The sequence below is a fragment of the Myotis davidii genome, unplaced genomic scaffold (assembly GCF_000327345.1).
Source record: "Myotis davidii unplaced genomic scaffold, ASM32734v1 scaffold888, whole genome shotgun sequence".
Lineage (NCBI taxonomy): Eukaryota > Metazoa > Chordata > Mammalia > Chiroptera > Vespertilionidae > Myotis > Myotis davidii.
In genome coordinates this window covers 270,991-295,457 of record NW_006298624.1, presented here as the reverse complement: position 1 = coordinate 295,457, position 24,467 = coordinate 270,991, and the positions used below count along the sequence as shown (strand labels likewise).

Sequence of the window (24,467 nt, the reverse complement as noted above, 5' to 3'; positions counted from 1 at the left end):
TGACATATAGCCAAGGATAACTGTAATAAAGAAAAAGGCCTTCAGTTACAACAAAGAATTGACCATTGAAGATATTTAGGAAGCCAATACATTTGAGCTGCTATGTGTTGCAAATACTGGCCAGAAAAGGGATGAATCCTCATATATGCCTAAATGTAAAATGTTGCCCCACCAAAAAATTTCTCTTAAAGATTCATCTATAATAATAAAAGTGTAATATGCTAATTATACCAGACATCCTTCCGGATGAAGTCAGGGCTGCGAGGGAAGCCTGGGTAAGGGGTGCTGGCAGCTGGGGGAAGGAAAGCCTATTCTTGCACAAATTCCATGCATCGGGCCTCTAGTACATTTATAAGGAACCAGCTCAGTGACTTTATAGTAAACAATAAATAACTTAAAAATGACCTCTTAATATTAGTTTTGTGTGCTTCGAAAAATCAAAAGGAGGCAAAGGAATTGACAGATTTCCTGGGTTATGATAGATATAAAATCCTTTTAAACATCCCTTTAAGAAACAACACAGTACAGTAAAGCCACCATTAAATGTAAAAGGGAAAATGGCAGCAGAGTAAATGGATTCTACACAGACATGCTCTCAGGACCAAACTGGAATTACAACTAAAATACAAAACATTATCCTGAATAATTAACTGAAGACTAGCTGGAGAGAACGCTGATAACCAAGGATGGAAAGTGGAGACTGCATAGAGACTGGTAGGAAGTGCAGAAGCACGAAAGGGCTGGTTGGGCTTCCCACAGACAGCAGCTGAAGTTCCAGAGAGAGATCTCATCTCTGGGGGGTTGATACTGAGAACTCTAGGGTCTAACCCCAAGCGTGGCCCCCTGGAGAGAGCACCAGAACTGAAAGGTGCTCACATAACATCTGGCTGTGAAAAGCAACAGGGTTACTGTCTTCCAGGGAGAGGCAGCTGGAAATGCAGACACCCTCTTAGAGGGCCAATGCACAGAATTTTTAGTGCAGCCACTCATCTTGGGATTTGGCAGAGGGAGGGCAGAGTGGACTGGAGCTGTGTAAACATAAGTCAGGGTTGGGGGCTCTGGGATTAGAGCTCAGAAGGTAGATGCCAATTTCCTGTGCTGAGTCATTCCCTTATGCTGTGGAGATAATCTTTCTCAGGCAGACCTTTACTATTCAGGAAGTTTTTGCCTGGGGGGAAGACAGTTGACCCACTCTATTGGAAAACCCTGGTCCCACTCTGTGAAGTTTCTGAGGCCCATTAAGAGACTGAGGATACCAATAAGCCTCCAGGCAGAAGCAATTGCCCCACTCTTTGGAAACCTCTCACCCCACCTGTGGACGATTATTTGGGGCTACTCAAGACTGAATCCAGTCAATCTGCAGGCAGAGGTGGGTCTCTGGAGTCTTTGGGTCTTTCCCCGATCTAATTAGTCAGAAACAGCATTTTGGGAAGAGACTTATTAGTCAATTGTGAGTAAGGCGGCTGCTCCTGAACCAATAAACAATAGCCAGGTAAGCAGTGTCAGGTAAGAACCATAAAAACTTCATGATCTATAAGGCAGGGCTAACTTCCTATAAGAAAGTGGTATTAGGTGGGCAACTCCATAGTCTACTACAAATCCTTTCCATATAGCATTTTGGTAAGAATTTCTGAGATAATGTATGTAAAATTCATTAATTCTCCTACCTGGCATCTCTTCAAAGCCTACTACATAAGCACTGTTTTTGCTAACAGAGAATTAGCTGAGAACAAAATAGACAAGCAGCCTTGATTTAATGGTGCTTATGATTCAGAAAAAAAAACACTTGACCCACACTAGCCACTCAAAAATACTGGCCATTGTGGTGGCCCATCAGCATGTGCATGTGGGAAGTAAAGACAGTGGTTTAGGGTAGAATCCTGCTTTACACACATGCCCCATACTCAAGCAGTACCAATTCTGAAGATAATACCAGACTCAATGCGACCTGATCTCTGCTAGCTGACCTCCTGGAATATGCAAGATTAGAGAACCAGTTCTACTGGGTCAGTGTTGCCCGGGTCTCCCAGGCCAACCCAGCAAGAACTGGGAAGCCTCCAGATACAGCTGTTGGCTAGAACTTGGTCTCTGGGACAGTTCCCAGCTGTGGCCAATGCCATAGGGCTGAACTGCATAGATGAACTTATTGCAAGCATGCTCCTGCCAGGCTCTCCCGAGGGCTCCTGCTGCCATCTTTCTTTTTGCCCTCACACACTCCTCAGTTGCTCCAGCCAACTTACAATGCAAAGTGTTTGTGAAGCCCCTAATTCTGTGATGTGCAGACCAAGATGACTGAGGTTTCAGAGTTTGGCATAAGAGCAGCATTTCCAATGAGAACATCATGGGCCAGGCATAGCTGGACATGAATCTTAAATGTAGAGGACCTGACACTGGTCACTGCAATTCTTGCTCAGGCTGTTGGTCTCAGGTCTGTGTCTATAGTATGTGGGTTGGGATAAGAAGACAGAAACAATCCATCATTATTTTGACTTGAATTCTTCAAAGCAGCTGCTCTTCCATTACAGGCAGGCTGGCTGTGGGGGAAAACAATAACACTGGCTAGATCTACAGAAAGTGTAATCAACGCAGCCACTTGCTCTCTCTTTTTTTTATTAAATCCTCACCTGAGGATATGTTTACTGATTTTTTTTTTTTAGAGAGAGAGAAGGTACAGAGAAGAAGAGTAAAACATAGATTGAATGGTTGTCTCTTGTATATACCCCAATGGGGATTGAACCCACCACCTTTGGGCATTTGGGACGACACTCCAACCAACTGAGCCATACCAGCATGAGCCACTTTACTCTCTCAGTGTCAAATTTTACAGAACCTTCAGGCTTTCTCAGAGAAACTTCTGGAGCCACCACCCAAGTGATAGGTGGAGGGACACCCCTATTCCACCATATTAACTCTATTTTAACTGTTGTATGTTCTGTGGTTCCAGGTAAGATTTAGTTTGGAAATAACACACACACACATGCACACACAAAAATGCACTAGAGGATTGTCACAAACTTTTTAAACAATGACCCCCTAAGATTTCTTTTGTGACCAGTGTCAACCTTTGCATTACATGGGTAAGTCAATCAGAAAATGGTTTGTTCACATTCAAAGTTTTAATGGCCGTTAAATAAGAAAAGGAAGGCGATTTGCACTATGTACATTCTGTCCACTGATGGTACTGTTAGCTGGCCATGCACATTTTATTGCACATATAAACAGTGTACAACTATCTTAAAGATATTTTTAGCTACATAAGAGCTGCATTTAAAAGAAAGAAAGCCATTTTACAAAATATAGAAGCCATTTGTATTATATAGACAACTTCAAGAAAATACTGAAAATTAATATCAAAAGAACAATTTTAACCTCAAAAAAGAAATCTCTCAAAACAAGGATTACAGAGCTTCATGTTGCCATATATACACATAAAAAATTATTTCAGGACCCTGTATCTGAATGCCCATCAAGGTGCAGCAATCAAAACTCCTGTTTCTATAACCAACCTTTGAATGTTGCTTATATTGAATATGCTCCTTGTTCAAAATGACTTTCTGTTTACATCATTATGCTATTTGACAACAGGTATTTGTGCAGTACAGAAAAATATTAAAATATATTTTAAGTTAGGTTAAAGTGCACAGTACATTTAATAGAAAAGAACTGAAAGCTGCAAATTCAAACCACCATGTTCAGTAATCTCTCACCTTGCCCAGAGCAGAGGGCAGCCGTAGCCTTGGCTGATGTTAGACTGTGCTCAGTGCACATCATCTTCCTGGTGTCTTTTCTTTTGTGCTCACCTTTTATTTCTCTTACAAATTGTGGCTGCTGCTGCTCTAAAAACTTACAATGGCTTTTCACAGAGGTAAAGTGGCAGTGAGCATTCATAAGACTGTGAAAGGTGACTGACTGGAATATCCAGACAGCAGGGTGAAGGCTCATTCATGTAACTGCCTATCACCAGGCTGTTGTGTCTGGGAAGTCTTGTGTGCGTCTCTCAGACCAACACGGGTACCTTTCCTTTGCTGGCTCTTTTTTAATCATGTTTCCTTTGAACTAGCTCCCTGCGAGGCCACTCAGCCTCACAAATGCAACCTTCCCCTAGCGCTCCCCCCGCCCCCCAACCCCCCATTTTTGCATGCAGCTAACTCACCAACCAACTTACTTTTATAGTTTCACTCCAGAGACCATGAATCTTGCAGTGTTTTATGGGCTACTCTGAAAGCCACCAACTAAATTACAATAAAATGAGCATGTCCACATCTCAAAATCTTTTCCTCTTTGAAAACTGGCAGTTGTAGGAAGTGCTGGTTTCCTGATCCAGGTCTTATGTGTCTGACGTAACTCTTGATCATTCTCAGTTGAATCTGTCCTTTAAGAAACTTTTTGGTTAAACAATAAACTTAGTATCATCTCCACTTTCCTATACCATTTCCTTATTTCCTTTGGTGCTAGCCTTATTTAATTCCCAAGTTATAGTGCAAAATTATACTTCAAGATAGATGATGCTAACACATTTCTTCTTTGTGTTAAAATGTGAATGTTTTGTGTATAGCAAAATACATATGAATCAAAAAAATAACTTCACATTTTATCTTCAAGTTTAATGTCTTTTTCCTCATCACAGCTATTTACAAATAACTTTGGGGCGCTCTCTTGATTTCAGTCAGTTAATTGTATCATGGGACAACAGGGCTGCTGGAATGTAGGAAACTGGATGGAATGCAGAAATATAAACAAGACCAATGTTCTATAAACCAAAGTGTAAGTAATGCCTCCCCAGAAAACAGCTCTTGTCACAGAAGCACCTGTTTGTTTTTTTTTTCTGAGTTATATATACCAGAAAACATGATTATTGAGACCCAGAGCTATGCACACCAAAGAGGATAGAAAATAACTCAATATTTATAATTTAAAAAGTGTTTAACCACAAAAAAGCAGTAATAAAATAGTTTCCTAATTTACAATTTGCATCCAAAGGATGAATAACAACTCACTAATAAATAACATTTATATAAATATTTTGTATGTCGAAAATAGATTTTTAAAAGGCAATGGTCTCAAGAAATTTCTTGAAAAATTTGGTGATGAAAAACTTGATCGAGTCCCCCCTCATCCCCCCACTAAATATACAATGAGTTTGGCTTTAGTGAAACAAGTGCATGTTGCTGCAAAATAGTTGTGCTTGGTATTTTGCTAATGGCAGTGGGTGAACATGGAAGGGGTGCAGGAGGTTGTAAAGGCATTGATGTGCTGTTAGTTCTTCATAACCAGCTCCCTCACTGGCTTCAAGATAAATACCTGTCACATCTTAATTTCGGAGGTCAGTTCTGAAAGGTAGAAAATCTTCTCTTAGGTCCTCCCTTAAATGCAACTAGACTCATGAACACAGGCAATGGGTGGGAGGATGGGGGAACTGGTGCCGAGAGCAGAGTTCAGGATCTCTGATGGGAGAAGGGTTTGGGCCGACCCAAAGGACAGGAGTTGGTTTCAAGTGAATACAGCCTTCGTTATAGTCACATCTAGCAATGCTTGAACAGTAATGCCCACTTTGACCAGGCCTTTCTCTTCAAGGATGTGATGGGGTAGACATAGTTTTTCCTAAAAGAAAGAACAAACATCAATTTTTAATGACTGGTACTAATCATAAAATCTTGCAATAGCACTGATGGAAGTTGAGCTCAGACCATTGTTCCCTTTCTTGTTTTCAGGCCATTACATAGAACTTTACTGTGTTTGCCGAGAAAATAATGACTTTACACAAATAAGGGGTGATCCAAAAAAGTGCCCAGTCATCCTAAAATCTGCAATAGATCTAAACATTTAACAAAACTTTATACTGAATAACTGAACCATACACAGTCAGCTAGAAACCACACATCAAGGGCATATTAGCTTATATTCTTTTTTTAAAAGCATTCTTTATGATTTTCTCTCTTTTTTTTTAATTTCAAAGAGGGAGAGGGATAGAGAGATAGAAACATCAATGATGAGAGAGAATCATTGATTTGCTGCCTCCTGCATGCCCCACACTGTGGATCAAGCCTGCAACCCAGGCATGTGCCCCTCACCAGACTTGAACCTGGGACCCTTCAGTCTGCAGACTGCTGCTCTATCCACTGAGCCAAACTGGCTAGGGCAGCTTATATTCTTATAAATCAAAGTTGCAAATAGCTTTTCACACATTTTTAAAAAAATATATTTCTTTACTGACTTCAGAGAGGAAGGGAGAGGGAGAGCAATAGAAACATCAACGATGAGAGAGAATCATTGATAGGCTGCCTCCTGCATGCCCCCAACTGGGGACCGAGCCTGCAACCCAGGCATATGCCCTTGACCGGAATCGAGCATGGGACCCCCCAGTCCACAGACTGATGCTCCATCCACTGAGCCAAACTGGCCAGGGCCCTTTCAGACATTTTTAAAGGAACTCAAATACTCATTTATACAGCTCACACACTGTTCTATTGACCATGAACTTTAGTTCAATTTATTTTATTTCCTATGATCTCTGGAATGGAGGCATGCTGGTGGATTGGTATCCTTTTTTTTCCTGGTTTATGAACAGCCTTATAAATAAGCAATTTTAATAGCCTCTCTTTAAGTATCTTTCATACTGCTGTCAAAGAAACAAATATCCTGCTACTTTCTCATGTTGTAATTTTGCTCTTAGGAAATGTCCAGCATATACAACTCAAGGAAAACAATTAACACGGGTCACTCCCGATATGTAGAAACTTGCATGCAAAACAGTTTATAAAATAACATGATGAAGTAATTTTATGTCTTTGTCATTTGGCTCTGGGGATGAGGGAATCACTTTCCGGAGCGTGACTCCTTGGCTCAGAAAAGACTCCACAATAAACACTGCCTCTTTTCTACTCCATGATGGTTGTTTCTCCACAGCTCAATGACAGCTGTTTTTAAGGAAAGTTTAAATGGAGACAGTGTTCAACAGGAACAAATCAGGGTCTCCGGACAGACTGCTTCCTTTTCATGTGACTCTTGCTTGAGGAACTAGATCTTCCTGTTGCCTCAATGGTAGGACTCTCCACAAATTTGTACAGATACAGGCCTTCTGGTCTCAAAAAGACCTTCAAAGAACACACCATGACACCTCCAATAACTTGTTGCACTGCCTCAAAATGTCAGTTTTCTTACACTGTCTCAATCATCTTCCTACCCCCACCTCTAACTCTTTCTCTAACTTGAGGTAAATTCAGAGTATCTCAGAGACTAACTCTAGGTCTTAAGAAGTAGCACATGTCAACATAAGATAGCTGATTAGTGAAAGCACAATTCAACCATTGTTTCATGTGGCTGCTATGCATTGAAATACAATTATCTTGTGGCCAATGGCATATTAGGTGGCCAGGCAAGTTATGCTCCTTGACAACTTAGTAGCTGAATGTCAACCAAGAAAAAGGATGGGAGGTCCTATCTGAGTTGAGCTTTGCACTGGGCCAGGATGGGCAGTGTGCTTCCTCCTTGTGCTATAGCTGGAAGTCAGTCTGTACCCTTTCCTGATGCCACAGGCTTGTGAAGTCACCCAAATCTGGCATTTTATTGCTAAGCTTGGTTCCATTGAGGCAGGGATGTGCTTTTCTCATTCTTACGACCCTCATAGCACCCAAGTCAACACCTGGTTTGGTAGGACATGACCACAAATATGGTTAAGCTCTTAGTGCAGGGCATTTAGTTGGGGGAAAAAGAAAATCTTCACTTTACAATCTATGTTAAAATCAAACTGAAATGAAATAAAGAGTTAATTGTTTGTTTTAAAAAACCTCTCCTAATAAGATATAGATGAATATATAGTACTATCTTTTATTGCCTAAGCTAAAAAAGAAATAAAAAATATCATGAGAAAATATAAAAAAGTCATTGCTTTAAAAGTTTAAAGCCTGCATTTGTCAAAACCCACTGCATTAATTAAAAGATTAAAAAAACTATAAAAAAGTATTTACATCAAATTACAAGTGTTTTACATGACTCATAATTGCAATAAATCAGTAAGAAAAGCATTAAGAAATGGATGGGACATTGGACAAGGAACACAAATAGAAATTTAAAAATGAAGGTTATGCCCAAGGCATTTTGAACAAGACATTCTGCTCCTCAACCTCTGTGTTTACTTATGCTTAGTCCTGAATGTTCCTGAATTCTACTATTATTTCCACAGGGCCTAATCTCTATGTACATGGCTTTTACAGGGCCAGATGTTCTATCTTGCATCCTGCTTGAGATGGAACAGATCTCCATTAATAAATGTCCCAGTCCTCTCGATGAGCAGTGGCTCCAGTGGCTGAAGAGGTTCCAAGCTAATGGTCATGGAGACATACCAGACTGAATTAGCTTAAGGTCATCATCTCTCCCGGGCCTTTATTTCTTAAACCAGCATTTCTCACCTTCCTGGTCTCCCCCGAGCCTTACAACTGGGAATGAGAACCAAATAGAAGACATAAAGAGGTACTCCATACATCCTAGTGCATTTCTCCTTTCATTCAGACCCCCTGAAGAAACCCAGAAGTACCCTCAGATTACTCTGATGGGGTTGGAGGTACTAGAATAGCATAAGATAATAGAAACCCTCTCACACAACATGGCAGCTCCATTATTTTATCACAGGACTGTGGTGAAGATTGATGAGAATTACGAGTTTAGGCACTGGTTGGCAAGATGAGCAAGGGGAGCCTGCCAGGAATGAGGAGGGGTAACAACGAGGACCAGGAAGCCATTGTCCATCACCCTGGTCTTGCCACAGCGGAGGGAATTCCTGGAGTGAACTAGAGGTTGGGATGGGAAATGAACTGCTGTATATTTATAGCTGGTTGAGAAATGATAGAAAAGGGCCACCTCACCTTGTATATAAGAGTTAAAGCTGAGATCTTGTACCTTTACATTGACTTAAAATACATTTAAATTTTAATGTTAGAAGAGCCTAATGGCTTTTCTTGAGAATATGGCAGCACACTGTTCTAGTATACCCATGAGCTTCTTTGGTCATTTTTTTTTTTTTTTTTAAACACAGAACAGTCATAATTACTATCTTGCATAACAATAATGCTTCCGACCCCCTCTGAAGAAATCATGCTTTGTTTTTTTTTTCTCTGATGGTGGAGTTAATGAGGTTCACTCATCCCCTCACCTGTCCCTCTGTGAACCACAGCAAACAGGGCTGGCAAAGGCAGGCACACCATAAAGACTACATGCTAACTTAGACTTCCTGGGTACCTCCTAGATGCCTGGCACCAATGCTCCAGATCTGCATTGATTATTTCTTTCTGACTACCTTGTCAGAAAGACATAATACCTTGGTTTTACAGATAAGAAAACTGAGATGTAGAGTGTTTAAGTAAGTTCACTGAAGTCACACAGATGGTAAGAACTGAAACTATATTTGAAAATGTGAATCATATTAGAGTTGAGGCTCCTTCCAGACATCATGCTGCTTCTCATAGTGTCTTTGACCAACAGCAAGTATGTTCCATCTTGTGCCCATGAGACATAAGAGGCTCTGGACCCTCCTATCTAGGCAAGACCCAACACATTCAGCATCAGGTGGGGGATCAGAGAACCCTCAACTTGGCGAAAGGCATTAGCTCTGCCACTCAGCTCATCTGGCTCCTTTTCACAGTGAGGGGCAGGAGCAGGCAGACTGCACACTGTCACTGCCTGGATGGCTTCTCTTTCCATGGTCCCTTATTCTCCCAAACAGCTACACGCCTACTTCCCAGGCCAACTATTGGACAAAATGAAGTCATTCACATCAGCACATTTTACCTAAAATGTAAATGCCTGGCACTAACTTGATTGAAACTTGAAACAAAATGGTCTCCAGTGCTTTAACATAAGGGAACTTCATGTTCCTGTTCTGCCACATGAGCTCTCTGAGGAATGAATAAATGAACACAAGCATAACCAAAATTGTGGTGAAAATCCAAAGAACTGGACTCTGATAGTTAAAGAAGGCAAAAAGCACACACTCTATATACCTGATTGTTTATTGAGAACTAATTTTAAAATGTGAAGCCTAATTTAAAGAAAAAAATCTCCTAAATAAAATCACCAAAATATTTTTCATCAAATCAGAACTCCACCATCAGTCTAAGTTGAGGAATCAATTTAGACTCCTGAAATTTTAACCCATTGTACATTACCTTTACCCTGAAGATGAAACAACTTTTATCCTTACGACTTTTTCCTTTTACGGCAGCAGTAGGTATGGATTATAGAGAGAATCCAAACCACCAAGCACTAAATTTAATTTCTTACTCACAAACAGTATCAGAATATCAAGTGCCTTTACTTATCTACTCTCACTGATGAAATTCCTACTGAATTACCTTACTTTTGAACTCTGTAGGACCCCTTTTTCACACGCCCTATTTTATAAGTGTCTCTCACAGAGGACAGTAAGCTGCATGCAAACCACAAATCCATAAACAGAGGGAATGAATAGGAATTAGTTATCACACATTGTAGAAATCCTGACAGTGAGTGGTGAGTTGCCACCATTTGGAGGAACTAGAGAAAGAGAACCTTCTATTTCAAATAGATCAGTCTGTTTTGTTTTGTTTTTAAAGTAAAGAAGTACTTGGTTCTTGTTAACAAGCATGGGAAGGAAATCTGAAAAATGGTCTTTCTTATCAGAGGAAGGAGATTTAGTATGCACATACATATCACACACAACTAAACCCCTGACCACCTCGCAGAGGGCAGGTCAGCCATGTGTCGCCAGGAACACTATAATGGCAGCATCAAGCTAGGATGAGTTGCAGGTACCTTGGGGAAGAGCCATGGAGAGGGTTAATATTCTGAATACAAATTAAAAGCCTGATAATGGGCAAGACAGTTCATTCAAAGTTTTTCTTAAAGGGCTACATTAACTGTGTTCTGCTAACTATCATACTACTTGATGAAAAAATGCCACCCAACAGATCCCTAGAGGAGAAGCACACTAGGGTGCAGGTACAGTAATGACATGAGAAATGAAAGCGTGTCCAAAAAAATACTTTAGACACCCGAATTAAAATATGAACATAGTTAGAGAACAATGTTGAATCAACCCAGAAAACTAAATCTGATCTCACATGATTGGTCTACATTGACAACATTTTCTTCTAGGTGGCTACCCAGTGAGTTATCTCTCTTCTCCCCTGTGGTGCCCCCCTCGCCCCCCTCCCCAAGAAGAAAAAACAAACAGTGCTGATCATTAAAGGAAGCCTCAATGCACTGCAGAGCTAGATGGAAATGGTGAACGCCACGCTGGGTGTGCACAAAAAATGTACTGATGGGCTGATAAAAACTTGGAATAATCACCCAAAATGTGTTTATTAAGAACTTATGGCTCAGGGTGCTGGTTAGACATTGTACAAAGGGATTTTATTGTTACAGAATGAAGAGTACAAGATAGCACCAAAGACAATTCAGTACATCTGCAGGTTATTTATACACAACTGAGGTTAATTCGATAACTTCACATACCCTGTATTTCACCAATCAATACAAACTCAGAAGGAAAAGGCTCAGTTAACTCAAGATATTATCAGGTAAAGAATGTCATCCATCTCCGGTTAGAAAATCTGAGCTGATTAGCAACAAAGAATCTTTATAAATATACTTGTCTAACTAGATGGGTTTTCTACATCCTCCAGTAGCCTGGATTCATGGAAATGTTCATAAAAATACAATTATCATCTTAGTAGCTGTCTATGAAGATCACTTGCATCACAGTAAACTAGAAATTTATCTTGAGGAAGTTAACTCCATCAGCTCCCCAATTTAATAAACAATATTTAGCAACCAGATTAGACTGAAAATAGGGACTATGTCTTAACCTTGGAGCAGGGCTTTCTCATATTAGAAAAAGACAACCCAGAACCAGAAATATTTTGGCTTAGATTAAATTATATTGGTTTTATCTTTTCAATACAAACTGACCACCTTGCTCCAAGGCAGATATAGTTAATATATAATCCTTTAAGCTTACTAAAAATAAAAGCAGAATGCTAACAATGGTTAAATGGAAATTTCAATTCATTAGAGAAATTACATTCTTCTAAAATAAGAGCAATCTTATTATTAGCTCCTGCCACAAAAACCAGGCTCCAGGACCAAGAATGTTCCGTGACTCATGACTTTATTTGAAAACAAATAGTCAAATTTATCACATTCTGGATCTGCTGTTAAAAATGTGATGTAGAAAAAGCCAAAATGACCTATTACATTATTTAAAAATAGAAATCTCTTCCGGAAAATGCTCTTCTAAGAGCTTAAAGAGGCTAACAAGGAGAAGTAAAAATATATGGGAATTGGTGTGCAAGCAAATCTCCCAGGCGGTGCTCTAACACAGATGGCCTTTCCTTCCCCAGCGCCCCTTCTGCGCAGCTGTCTCAAGCAGGAGGGCAAAAGGGCTGGCTCAGGGTAGAAGTGGGCAGCAACCCGCCCTGGTGCCCCTCACAGCTCCCATCGTAGGAAACAGCGAGCAATCAAACTAAATGGCCAGCAAAGCAGTCATTCCCCAGATGGGATTTTTCAATTTGGTCAATAGTTTTTTTTTTTTGTTTGTTTTTTTGTTGTTTGTTTGTTATTTTACTAAAGAGTTTTATAGACCAAATTGGGCCAAATGCTGGTTTTCTGTCTCCCCTGCAAAGGGAGGTGGGGGGTGGGGAGGACCTCTACAACTCAATTGCCCAGTCCTGAATTAGGTTGGACTTAAATACTGCAAAGGAAAGATTTTCATATTCCCTTTTGTTCCTGTTCTGGAAACTTCTTCTACTCTACCCAGGGCAGGGAGTGGGAAGAGGACCTATATAGCACCCCTGCTGGCATGATGTGGGCTGTGGCTGAGGAAGCATGAGGTGTGAATACACTTCCTTGTCACTTTTTTTCAGTAAGTGAGAAGTTACTTAAAGGGAACTGTATTCTATAAGTTTGTGCTTTTGGAAAATCTGATTGGTAAATGTTCAGCTTCAAAACTCAAGAGACTACTGAAGAGATAACGGGAGGTTTGCAAGGCAAAGGGTCAGATGGAGGAAGGACTCCTAATGGATCAGGGACAGAGCAGAGCGCTTGGATGCACATGCAGACGTTATGCAGACAGGGCATTCCAGCGGTAAGTGATATAGATCAGCACTATAAAGAGAATATGGACAAGACAGAAGCTTATAAGGTCCCTGGAGCGGAGGGCAGAAGTTGGTTGTGGGGGTTTCTCCCCGAGTGCCAGCAGAGTGTCAACAGTCTTTCGAATGTGACGAAAATCCAACTGCAGGATGTCATACGGAGAGCAGAGGTCAGCCTATTCCGAGGGCAGCCATTAGAACAGAAAGAGACAGTGCATACAATTAAAAATACACAGAAGAACAGCTGGAAAGAAGCATACATTTTTGGTTACTAGCAAATGGCAAGAGAAACCTCTTATTTCAAGCAGGTAAAACCCGTTCCACCATCAAAGATTTTAAAACTTTATTCCAAAAGAAAAGTAGCATACCAAATGTATTTTATGCAAAAAGGACGAAGAAATCCTTCACCAGCAATCACACTATTGAGGAATAGACAGTTATGTAATCTACATATCCTTCTGGGGGTAAGCAGGCTTAATGTTCAAGTGGCATTATGTGCTCATTAATGGCATAAAAATAAGAGTTTTTCATTTGGGACATTTAAGTCTTAACCTTACTAACAAAAATTATAAACTTTAATCTTCACCTTTCCTCATAGTCCTCTTAATGTATTTTTTAGCCTGGTTTATGAAGAATGAATATAAAGTTTTTCTCTCTGAAAAGTAACACATGCACCTAACCTATTTTCCTTTTAGAATTATTACTATGTTTTATTTACTTATTTATTTTTTAAAATATATTCGTATTGATTTCAGAGAGGAAGGGAGAGGCAGAGAGAGACAGAAACATCAATGACGTGAGAGAATCCTTAATCGGCTGCCTCCTACACACCCTACACTGGGCATGTGTCCAGAACAGGAATCAAACTGTGACTTCCTGGTTCATAAGTTGATGCTCAATCACCAAGCCACACTGGCTGGGCTCTTTTTGGGATTACTGAAAAGTTCTGAGGAATGTTAGCTCTAACTATATCCCTACATGTTTCAAAAAGCATATTAAATTTCATGTTTTTACAACTACACAGAAACCAACAATCTTGAAGAAATTTCTTATATATGAGGTTAGAATACAATACATTCCCACATAGGGTTATTATGTAAATTTCTTCACCACTAAACAGGTGTGGGGGCAGGAACAGATCTCCATTCATGTTTTGTCTAATTTACAGTCACCATATAAGGAGGCGGAGCTCTTATGTTATTGATTAAATGCAAAAATAAGAAGCTCATTTACTTGAGTTGACCTCTGGATGTCTATTACTGCCAGGAAGCAAACAGTTTTATGATGCACTGAATTCCTGAACCAGAAATGACAATACCTTAAAATTTATAGTGATTATAATTCATATCAGTATGAAAAAAAGTTGTAGTTTTGTGTCCAAGTTAAACAAGGATAGGAAATATCTGTGATATATTTCATAAATGCAGTAGGCAAAGCATTTAAAATATATATTTTATATGTATAGTATATATTTTATAACATATTTTGATAATATTGTCCGTTGTTTTAGCCTCATTGCTAAGCAGATGTAAATCACAGATCAACTAAAAGTTGATTTTAAAGTAGAGTTATTTGTCTTAATTGTATCTTCTGATGTTATCTTGATGCCCTCAGGTAAGGAGGAATACCACAATATCAAGTGGGTTAAATAAGATTAAGAACATTCTCATCTTATTTTACATTATGAAGGTAGAGATACTCAACAAAAGATTTTTTTAAGATAATAATCATGTTATATCTATCTAGATTGTGTCTTTTCTCAGTAGATTTGGAAGAATCAAGCTGCCACTGTTATTTTCCCAACAATTAAAACATCTACACATAGATTGGATTTCACTGGGAGAGAGATACTAGACAAAGATTAACAGATGGGAAAATATCTAAAAGAAATTTTCTATTGCAATAAAATTTTTCTATTGCAATGTTGTGCTTAACCAGTGAAATCAGAGCAAAGTGTCTAGACATAAGACAAAAGGCATCCATGAACTAAACGTGATTTCCACAAAAGTGGTATTTCCAGGTTAAAAGCCAAACATTCTATCTCCATTATATATTTCAATAACTTCCCCAAACCCTATGGAAAATGTATGGTCTGCTCCCCAGCAACTCCGTCAGAGAACTCAAGTCAGTTCGCGATTGCAGTTTTCAGGGCACTTATTGAGCAGCACACTTCATAGGCAGGTGGGCAGCACAGACCATTCTTTTTATCCTGGAAGTAATTTTATGATGCCAGATTCTGGGCTTAATTCACACTAAAGTAGATAGGGCCTAGAATTACAGTCCATGGTGATAAAAAATTTTTAAAAAATATATTGTTGATAATATTACATATATCTCCCATTTTCTCCCCCTTTCCTCCCTTCCATGGTGATTTAAATTAAATCATGATCTCTAAAGGAAAAGGCATGGGTGTAAGATTGTATGGTAGGCAAAATTCTGAGTCACCCTTATGTGTGGCGCATGGGCTGGTGTGGCCCTGAGAGCCGCTCTCGGAATCTACCAGACAACACAACCCTCTGCAAGGACACCACAATGGGAATGAGGGCTGCAGCTGCTAGGGGAACCTGAGAGTTTTCTGACTCTTGTGCTTCCCAAATCTCAGTCTTAATGACAGGGATTTAACCATTTTACTTTTTTCCTCCTTAAAACTGAAATAGAAAAATACTAAAAAGGAAAGAAATTTAAGGAGGCAAAATTTCACCATGCATTTACAAAGCATTAGTAATTACCGCAAGGCATTTGAAAAACACAGTAACTGTTTCTGGAGGCAAATGCAGCAGCTAATTCTCATTATAGTGAACAGAAATCATAATCACCAGAGGAGTATTGGATGGATTCTCTTAGAGTAGCGGTTCTCAACCTGTGAGTCTCGACCCCTTTGGGGGTTGAACGACCCTTTCACAGGGGTCGCCTAAGAACATCGGAAAATGCATATATAATTACATATTGTTTTTGTGATTAATCACTATGCTTTAATTATATTCAATTTGTAACAATGAAAATACATCCTGCATATCAGATATTTACATTACAATACGTAACAGTAGTAAAATTACAGTTATGAAGTAGCAACGAAAATAATTTTATGGTTGGGGGTCACCACAACATGAGGAACTGTATTAAAGGGTCACGGCATTAGGAAGGTTGAGAACCACTGTCTTAGAGGCAATAGACAGTAGTATGTGATTAAGATTACTATTCAAGATGGGCTCAGGCGCTGGGGGGTATGGCTTAGTTGGTTGGGCATCCTCCTGTGCACTGAAGGGTCGCAGGGTTCAGGTTTGTTGCGTGCAGGAGGCAGCTAATCAATGTTTCATTCTTTTAGAGATGTTTCTCTCTCTCCCTCTCCCTTCCTCTCTAAAAATCAAGAATTTAAAAAATTGGCTCTGGACAATACTACAGACACAAGCAGAAATGTAGACAGATCTGGCAAAAGTCTAGGTAGGTTATAGATGTTCTGAGTAAAATTTGGTCTAAATTCTAAGAAATTTATAGTAAATTCAACTCATTTAAATATTTTAATTTTTAAAGTCAGCATGCTTACAAAGGATTTATTTTTTAGTCTAAAATATCATGGTATAGAATGTTGATGGTCATTCTGAAAATTTGAAGCTCTAATTAACAGTGTAATGTGTCAGAGAGTTGAGTGGGGTAGGAAAGGGTTTCTAGAGTTTTCTCCAAATATACGAGAACTAATTGCTGATTTTATGAACTTAGAAGATAGCTCTAATATTGGTAAGCTAATTAATCTAGAAATGTAATTTAAAACTTTTTGAAGATACTGCTCATATTCACAACTGTGTACATATGAAACGCTGTCAGACCACTAACCCGAGGTAACTGCCATCAGGAAACACATAGTGGAAAAGGATCTTCATGAAAGGTAAACACATACTAGCTATAAGAAATGTGAATGACTTTAAAAGCTAGAAAACTGTGTTTTTTTAAAAAAATAAATTACTAATTTAAAAACTGATGTTAAAAATAAACATGCTGGCCTGCACTTCTGATTACTCAGGATTAACCATATAAATGGAAAAATAAAATAAATCTTACAAGAAGAATCTCACCCTCCCCCCAAAAGTGCTTATTAGCTATGATTTAAATTGATACTAAAGTCTTTGATTTGAGAAGAAAAAGAGGCATTAGATTCAAAGAGAATGAACTCATTTATCCTACTCTCAAGATTCTTAAGAAACAAAAAATATATAGTAGCTTCAACTTATGTCTTTTAACAGAAAACTTCAGAGAAGTTACATATGTATAATTGCTTAAATTCTCACAACAGGTGTAAAGTAGGAAATTTGTTACTATTATTTTCAAATATAATGTCTCATTATAAAAAATGAAATGCAAATATGAAAGCTACTGAAAACAAGGGTCTGAATTAATTTTGATAGGCACTTAGGAATAGAATCACAGTTGTTTAATAATAACTATAGAATAAGAGGTTTTCTTAGGAATCCTTGGAAACTGTGGGGGACATGCTGTAAGAAAATCAGCGTTGGAGAGATAAGCAGCCTGGGAGCCCAAATGGGTCCATCACTCAAAAAGAAGATAAATCTTTTTTTAAAAAATATATTCTATTGATTTTTTACAGAGAGGAAGGGAGAGAGATAGAGAGTTAGAAACATCGATGAGAGAGAAACATCGATCAGTCGCCTCCTGCACATCCCCCACTGGAATCGAACCTGGGACCTTTCAGTCCGCAGGCCGACGCTCTATCCACTGAGCCAAACCAGTTTCAGCAAGAAGATAAATCTTGACAGCAGATCAAGGACAGGACCTGTCTGAAAGGAGGCGGCAGCTAGGTGCTAGTTTTTATGGGGACAATGATAGAACTCACTTCTTTGTTGCACACAGTTGTTAGGTTCTTCTCCCCCCGCCCCCCCCAACCTTACATAATAGCTGGCTCAAAAGAGGTGTTCAGGGCAGTTTTTTCAAGGTATTATGCCTGTCACTGTTGGATCACAGGCCATCTGAATAATAAAATGCACCACAAAGATTCAACATTGTCTCTACTTATTTTACTCTGGTAGGGACAGGCAGCAGGACCCTGACGTGTCCAGTTTCAATTCCACTATATCAATGTGGTCATTGTTAGCATCTGAATGTACTTTAGGATTTTATTTTTAACTCTATTTGGCTGATGCAGAAGCTGAGGGACACAAGTGATTTATCCTTGTGGACACACAATGAAAACCTCCACTTCCAACAGTACTGCGCTTCCCAAGCAGGTAGCACAGGTCAGGACTACCAGGTGTCTACCACCCTCCAGATAGGTGCTGCCCTTAATCCTCTCTTCTCTCTGGAAACAATAATGAATATGAAGAGAACACAAACTACATTTCTGGTCCAAGTTCCCTCCTCATCTGAAGAGGGCAAATCTATTAAATTAAGGAAGGACCTTGGTCCTTTAAAGAGGTCTGAGGCCAAAACTATTTATTTAAAATCAAGTAGAAAAATTTCCCCCATGAACCAAATAAATACCTACTTTTTAACACTTTTGATGTTATTAAATCAGATTTCTCTCAAGCCAAGTCAATACTACAATAGTCCTAAATTTGGATCAATGTGGAAACACCTAATAGCCAACCATGAACACCCTCCATCAAGGTCAGAGGCCAGGAATGGCCAACCTGACTCAGAAAAGGCAAAGGAAGCCTCAGTATGTCCATAAATAGCCCATGACTCCTAGGCTTAATTGGAGTCAGATTCCTGAATGAAACAAAGAATATTTCCTAAATAATTTGGAAGCCCACCGAGGGTAGGCCTGTCTTCAAGATCAAGCTGAAGCTTGCACCAGAGGTCACAGACAACTGCGAAGTCTGACCACCGGCAGCAACACTACAAAGTGCGTTGAGATGATGCCAGCAACATCACCCAATCCCCAGACTTTTCAGGGTGCCATGATGCACGACTCTGTGGTAATTCTCTGGCAGCTAAGCAACTGAGGGAGGAGGAAAACAAGTATGGAGCTGCAGGATGTAACCAAGCTTTCATGAAAATTCGAGCTCAAAGAAACCCAGGGGTCCAGTGGTTTTCAAACTGTGTTTAGCAGCAGCACACTTTCTCTTTCCCCTAAAGGAAAACATAGCTGGCAAAAGGGAACTGCTCTGGCTGAAGCAAGGGGATGGGAGTGATCTGTAGACTCCCATCTGGCTTTCCCTGGATTCCTGTGCAGACCATTCAAAAGAATCAAGGGCTCTGAAGAATGTGGTTTAAATCCATTGTTTAATTCCAACACCTCCACTTTGCAGAGCAGGGAACTCAGGCACAGAGAGCATGTTTGTGCTGGAAAGACAGGGGGCTCTTCATGCTCATAGACCCAGGTTCAAACACCAGCTCTGCTGCTTACCAGCTTTCAGTACAACTTAGCAAATTATTTAACCTCTCTGAACCTCAGTTTCCTCACAATATGGTAATAAAATATTTACCTCAAATCCTCAACAGTATTGTATAATTTTATTAACCAATGCCAGTTGCCCAATAAATTTAATTTAAAAGATTAAAAATAAAAGGGGATTAGGTCATAACTCATTAGTGCTTTCTAGCACAAGAATAAATAATTCACCACCCGATTTGGTATGATAGTTTTGATTCACACATGAGAAATCTTACTAGCCCATGACAGAATAAAATTATTTTAAAAGGTATGTGTATAAGAATTTTCACAAATATTTGCTTTAATAATTATTTTTCTTCAAATAAGATCAGAAAGCCACCACTAATCCTTCATCAAACTAAAAATTATGAAGGAAAGGAAGGAAGGAAGGAAGGAAGGAAGGAAGGAAGGAAGGAAGGAAGGAAGGGAGGAAGGAAAAGGAGAAAAGGGAGGAAGGAAAGAAGGATGGGAGGGAGGGAAGGAGAGAAGGAGGGAGGCAGTCAAGTCTTCTCATTTTCAATAAACTCCTATCACTGAGTAAAATGTAATTTCTTCACATACTTGAAAACAGTATCTTATGATAGAGTCTGTAATTATCCCTGGAACATTAGAAAAGATAGAAGAAATTACAAGAAATGGAATTCCTGTTGATCCCAATGATGATAAACTTCTCAACTTACCCGAAAATCCTGAGTGAATTGCTTTTTTTCTCCCTAAGAAACCATCTTATGGTATTATTAGCAAAGTCTTTAAAAGCCCCAAATTGGCTGAGGCTGGGGTTTAGCTTGTGAAAAAGAAAAGTAGCAAACTAGAGTTGGGCTGGCTATAGGGACTTGCCAAATGAGTCTACAACAGACTAAAGAGGGAAATATAAATGCAAACAGTTAACAAACTATAAAGCAACATACAAACATTATTATTATTAATGATAACTATTAATAATAATAATTAATATTTTAATGCCGATCATTTTGATCCACATACCCAAAATGAAAATCAACAAATTAGTTGTCAACTACAGCTCTGCTTTGCTTAAGAGTCTTGGGAAAGGAAAGTCATCAGCTCCAAATTCTACCCTATGGAACCGAACTGAGGCTCACTGAAGCCTCAGCAATTTCTGCTCTTGGAGTAGGAGATCAAGCAAACTAAGTTTTTTTCAAGTTTGGAATTACACACTTACTTCAAAACCTCAAAGAAATTATATTTTTCTTTTCTTCAGAATTTCCATAATGACTTAAGACATTTTAATTTCATTGTAATAGAGCAATTTAAACTAAAATGTTATGACTTATTTAATATTCCTTTAGAAAGACAGATTAAAAGGATGTACAAAGTTGTACATCTATCCAGTGGGTTCAAACAGATAAATAAAATTTCTTTCTAAAACACAGTATTTGGACAAGTTTGGTGTTACCTCTGGTACTCCTAATTTTCGGCATGCTTCCAAAAAGTTTTCCACATTTCTTCTGCATTTGGCCATGCTAAGCTTGGGCTATAAATGCAAACATGCAAAAATAATGCATTATTAAAAGAGAAATAATTTTAATAATAACTTAAAATTTAAACTTTCTAAATGGCACAAGTAATATGTGTTTATTGGTGAAAAATTATGTATTCAATTAGAAGACAATAAAAATTTATCTATCCAGAAATGTCCACCTAGAGATAAGAACTATTATTATTTTTATTATATTTTTCCAGACATTGTATGCATACGTTTGTGTCTACAAAACATACATATATATGTATATACATAGATATGTGTCTTATATGCAGAATTTCTACATATCCTATATAATAAAAGGGTAATAGGCAAATTGACCCTAACAGCAGAAAGACTGGGAATGACTGGTCACTATGACACACATTGACCACCAAGGGGCAGACGCTCAATGCAAGAGCTGCCCCCTGGTGGTCAGTGCGCTCCCACAGGGGGAGCTCTGCTCAGCCACAAGCCAGGCTGATGGCTGCCAGCACAGTGGTGGTGGCGGGAGCCTCTCCTGCTTTCTCAGCAGCGCTAAGGATATCCAACTTCAGCTTAGGCCTGCTCCCCACTGGCAAGTGGATATCCCCTGAGGGCTACCGGGCTGCCAGAGGGATGTCTGACTGCCAGCTTAGGCCCGTTCCCCCGGGAGAGTGGGCCTAAGCCAGCAGGTGGACATCCCCTGAGGTGTCCCAGGGGCACAGGCCGGGCTGAGTGACCTCCCCCCTCCCCACCGAGTGCACAAATTTTGTGAACTGGGCCTCTAGTATGTATATATTTATACAAGTACATATATGTGTGCATATATGCAAAATTTTCTGCATATGTACATATTCGCTTGTATACATGTATTCACACACACATATTTATACACAATTTTTATGGGGCCAAACTCTTGTGTGATATACTTTAGTTCATCTAAAAATATACCTTTTCCTATCAGCAATTATATTTATATATGAAGGGTTAAATTCAGTAGCCAATTAAACTCCTTCCCATTAAAGCAATGAATTTAATTAGAAAGAGGCAACATCAAGATAAACAGCACTGAACAAGGTGGATGTTAAGGATTTAACCAAGAGCCTCTCACAAAAGTGCTGACCCTGGTGAGGTGACTTCTGAGGTGTGTGGCATGGATAACAGGCACATCTTGATTCACGCTGCCTCCTGCACGCCCCCCAGTGGGGATGTGCCCGCAACCAAGGCACATGCCCTCCTTGACCGGAATCGAACCTGGGACCCCTGAGTCCGCAGGCCAACGCCCTATCCACTGAGCCAAACCGGTTTCAGCTGATTCACACATTTTTATTTTTTACATGCTATGTTTTAAAAGCTTTACTGCTAAACTTAATGTTCCACTATTAGTTCTTTTAAAATGGGAGGCAAGAAGCATGAATAACTCCAACTGTCCACGTATAGAAGCAATCCTATCTAAGAATAGACAAACATGGTAATTGACCATACCTTTGCTATGCCTCCTATTGGCTAATCAGAGTGATAGGCAAATTAACCACCAACAAAGATGGCAGCTGATTTGCATACTGCAGGCAGGGCAAGCCAGCTTGAGGAGCCATTGGGTTCCTGTGTGCCACCTAAGCCCCGCCCCCAGCTGGGACTCCCATGTGCGGCCCTGGGCGGTGGGACCCTGTGGCTGTGATCGTGATCATGATCGGAAACTAGGTCACAGGCAAGATGGCACCCCGGGACCCAAGAGCTGCCTTGCCTGCGGCCTGTGATCGTGATTGTGATTGGAAAGCCGGGCTGTAGGCAAGGTGGCCCCCTGGGACCCAGGAGCCGCCCTGCCTGCGGCCCATGATAGTCGTGATTGTGATCGGAAAGCTGGGACCCAGGAGCCGCCTTGCCTACAGCCCATGATCGTGATCGGAAAGCTGGGCCGCAGGCAAGGCAGCACGCTGGGACCCAGGAGCCACCTTGCCTGCAGCCGATGATCAGCCCATGATTGTGATCGTGATTGGAAAGCCAGGCACAGGCAAGGCAGCACCCTGGGATCCAGGAGCCCATCAGTGAGGTCTGCAGGCGAAGCAGTGATCAAGCTATGAGGGGGAGGATGGGGGGCGGAAGGAGCTACAGGAGCAGCTCTGGCTGGAGACTGAAGACTCCCGCCGGAGCGAGGAGCAAAGACTGAAGGCTCCAGCCGCAGCGAAGACTGTGTCCAGAGCAAAGATGGAAGGCGGTGGCCAGAGTGAAGGTCTGGGTCCCGGGTACCAGAGGAAAACTGGTGCTGGCAGCCAGGGGAAAGAAGGCCTATTGCACAAATCTTCATGCAATGGGTCTCTAGTGTTTTACAAAAACTGATCTTACCCTGCTAATAGCAAGGGAGAGTGAAGCAACTCATTCCATAGCTTAGGGGCCCGCACCAATCTTCATAAAACTAAATCTGCACAGTATTTATTAATAAAAGAAACTTCTTCTATCCCACCCCCTGAAAAAAAAGAAAGAAAGAAAGCCTGCTTCCAGGTGGAACAATTTAACTTGGAAGCTAAACAAATATTTTCCACTCTGGCTGGGGAGGACATGAGGTCTGCAAAGATGGACCAAGAAGCTGTTAGGTGGTTATGCCCACCCTTTGTATATCTTAGGACAAGACAGCTACATTCAGCCTCATGCAAAGAGAAGGGACAGAAATGGGTAATGTGATATGGGGATATCAGACAAAAAGGTCCTAGCCCAGCACACAGGATACTAAGAGGCAGTTCTGATCCTCCTAATTAGGATTTAGGGGAGTCTGTTCTGAAACTCCAAAGATGCTCAACACCATTCAAAATTCTTAGGTCAGCCCAGTAAACTCAATGAAAGTGTGCTTTAAGATACATAAAGAAAATGTTCCATCTTTAGAAGTGAGAAAGTGCCCATTCCAAGATTGTTGCCTAGTATCAATTAGAAAAGTACTTGCCACAAATACAATAGTTCAAAAAGTCAAAAATTACACCAACTTCGATGCGAGTGGTTAGCTTACCAAATTGTCAAAGATTCAGAAAATCTATTTTAAGAGATTCTTAGCATCTATCCTATCTAATAATAGAGAAACATGATAATTAACAATAACTTCGTTACCCTTCCCATTGGCTAATCAGCAAGATATGCAAATTAACTGCCAACCAAGATGGCGGCTGGCAGCCAGGCAGCTAAAGCAAACAGGAGGCTTGCTTGCTCCAGTAATGGAGGAAGCCAAGGTTCCCCGCCTGCCGCTGCCGACCTCTGAGCTTGCACTCTAAGAAACAATGTTGCAATTATAGAAGCTAAACAAACCCCAGAAACCTGCTTTCAGCAGGCAGAGCTGGAGCAGCAGGACCGCAACAATGTTACAATTATAGAACCCAAACAAACCCACTACCTGCTTTCAGCAGCCGAGGTCTTACAGCTGGAGCCGAGCCTCAGAGCTAAAGTTGGCTCTCAGCTCCAGTGACAGCCATAGAAGGTAAATAAATCCCAGAATAAAAAAAAAAAAAAGAGG

The 24,467-nt window shown here is 40.1% G+C and overlaps 1 protein-coding gene across 4 annotated transcripts in view; it reads right to left on the bottom strand.

Annotated features, from left to right (window-relative positions):
* Positions 1–3,097: 3,097 nt before the first annotated feature.
* Positions 3,098–24,467, bottom strand: part of LRCH1 (leucine-rich repeats and calponin homology (CH) domain containing 1) — a 259,641-nt gene continuing 238,271 nt past the window's right edge. For 2 of the 4 annotated variants that reach the window (XM_006774187.2, XM_006774189.2), the window contains 2 exons: positions 20,924–21,001; positions 3,098–5,601 (listed from right to left, as the gene is read on the bottom strand). In XM_006774187.2, coding sequence (XP_006774250.1) covers positions 5,491–5,601; positions 20,924–21,001 — 189 coding nt within the window. In that variant the 3' untranslated portion in view covers positions 3,098–5,490. Of the gene's footprint in view, positions 5,602–10,145; positions 13,301–20,923; positions 21,002–24,467 lie in introns of those variants that run through there. The other 2 variants (XM_006774186.2, XM_006774188.2) reach the window with 1 other exon arrangement.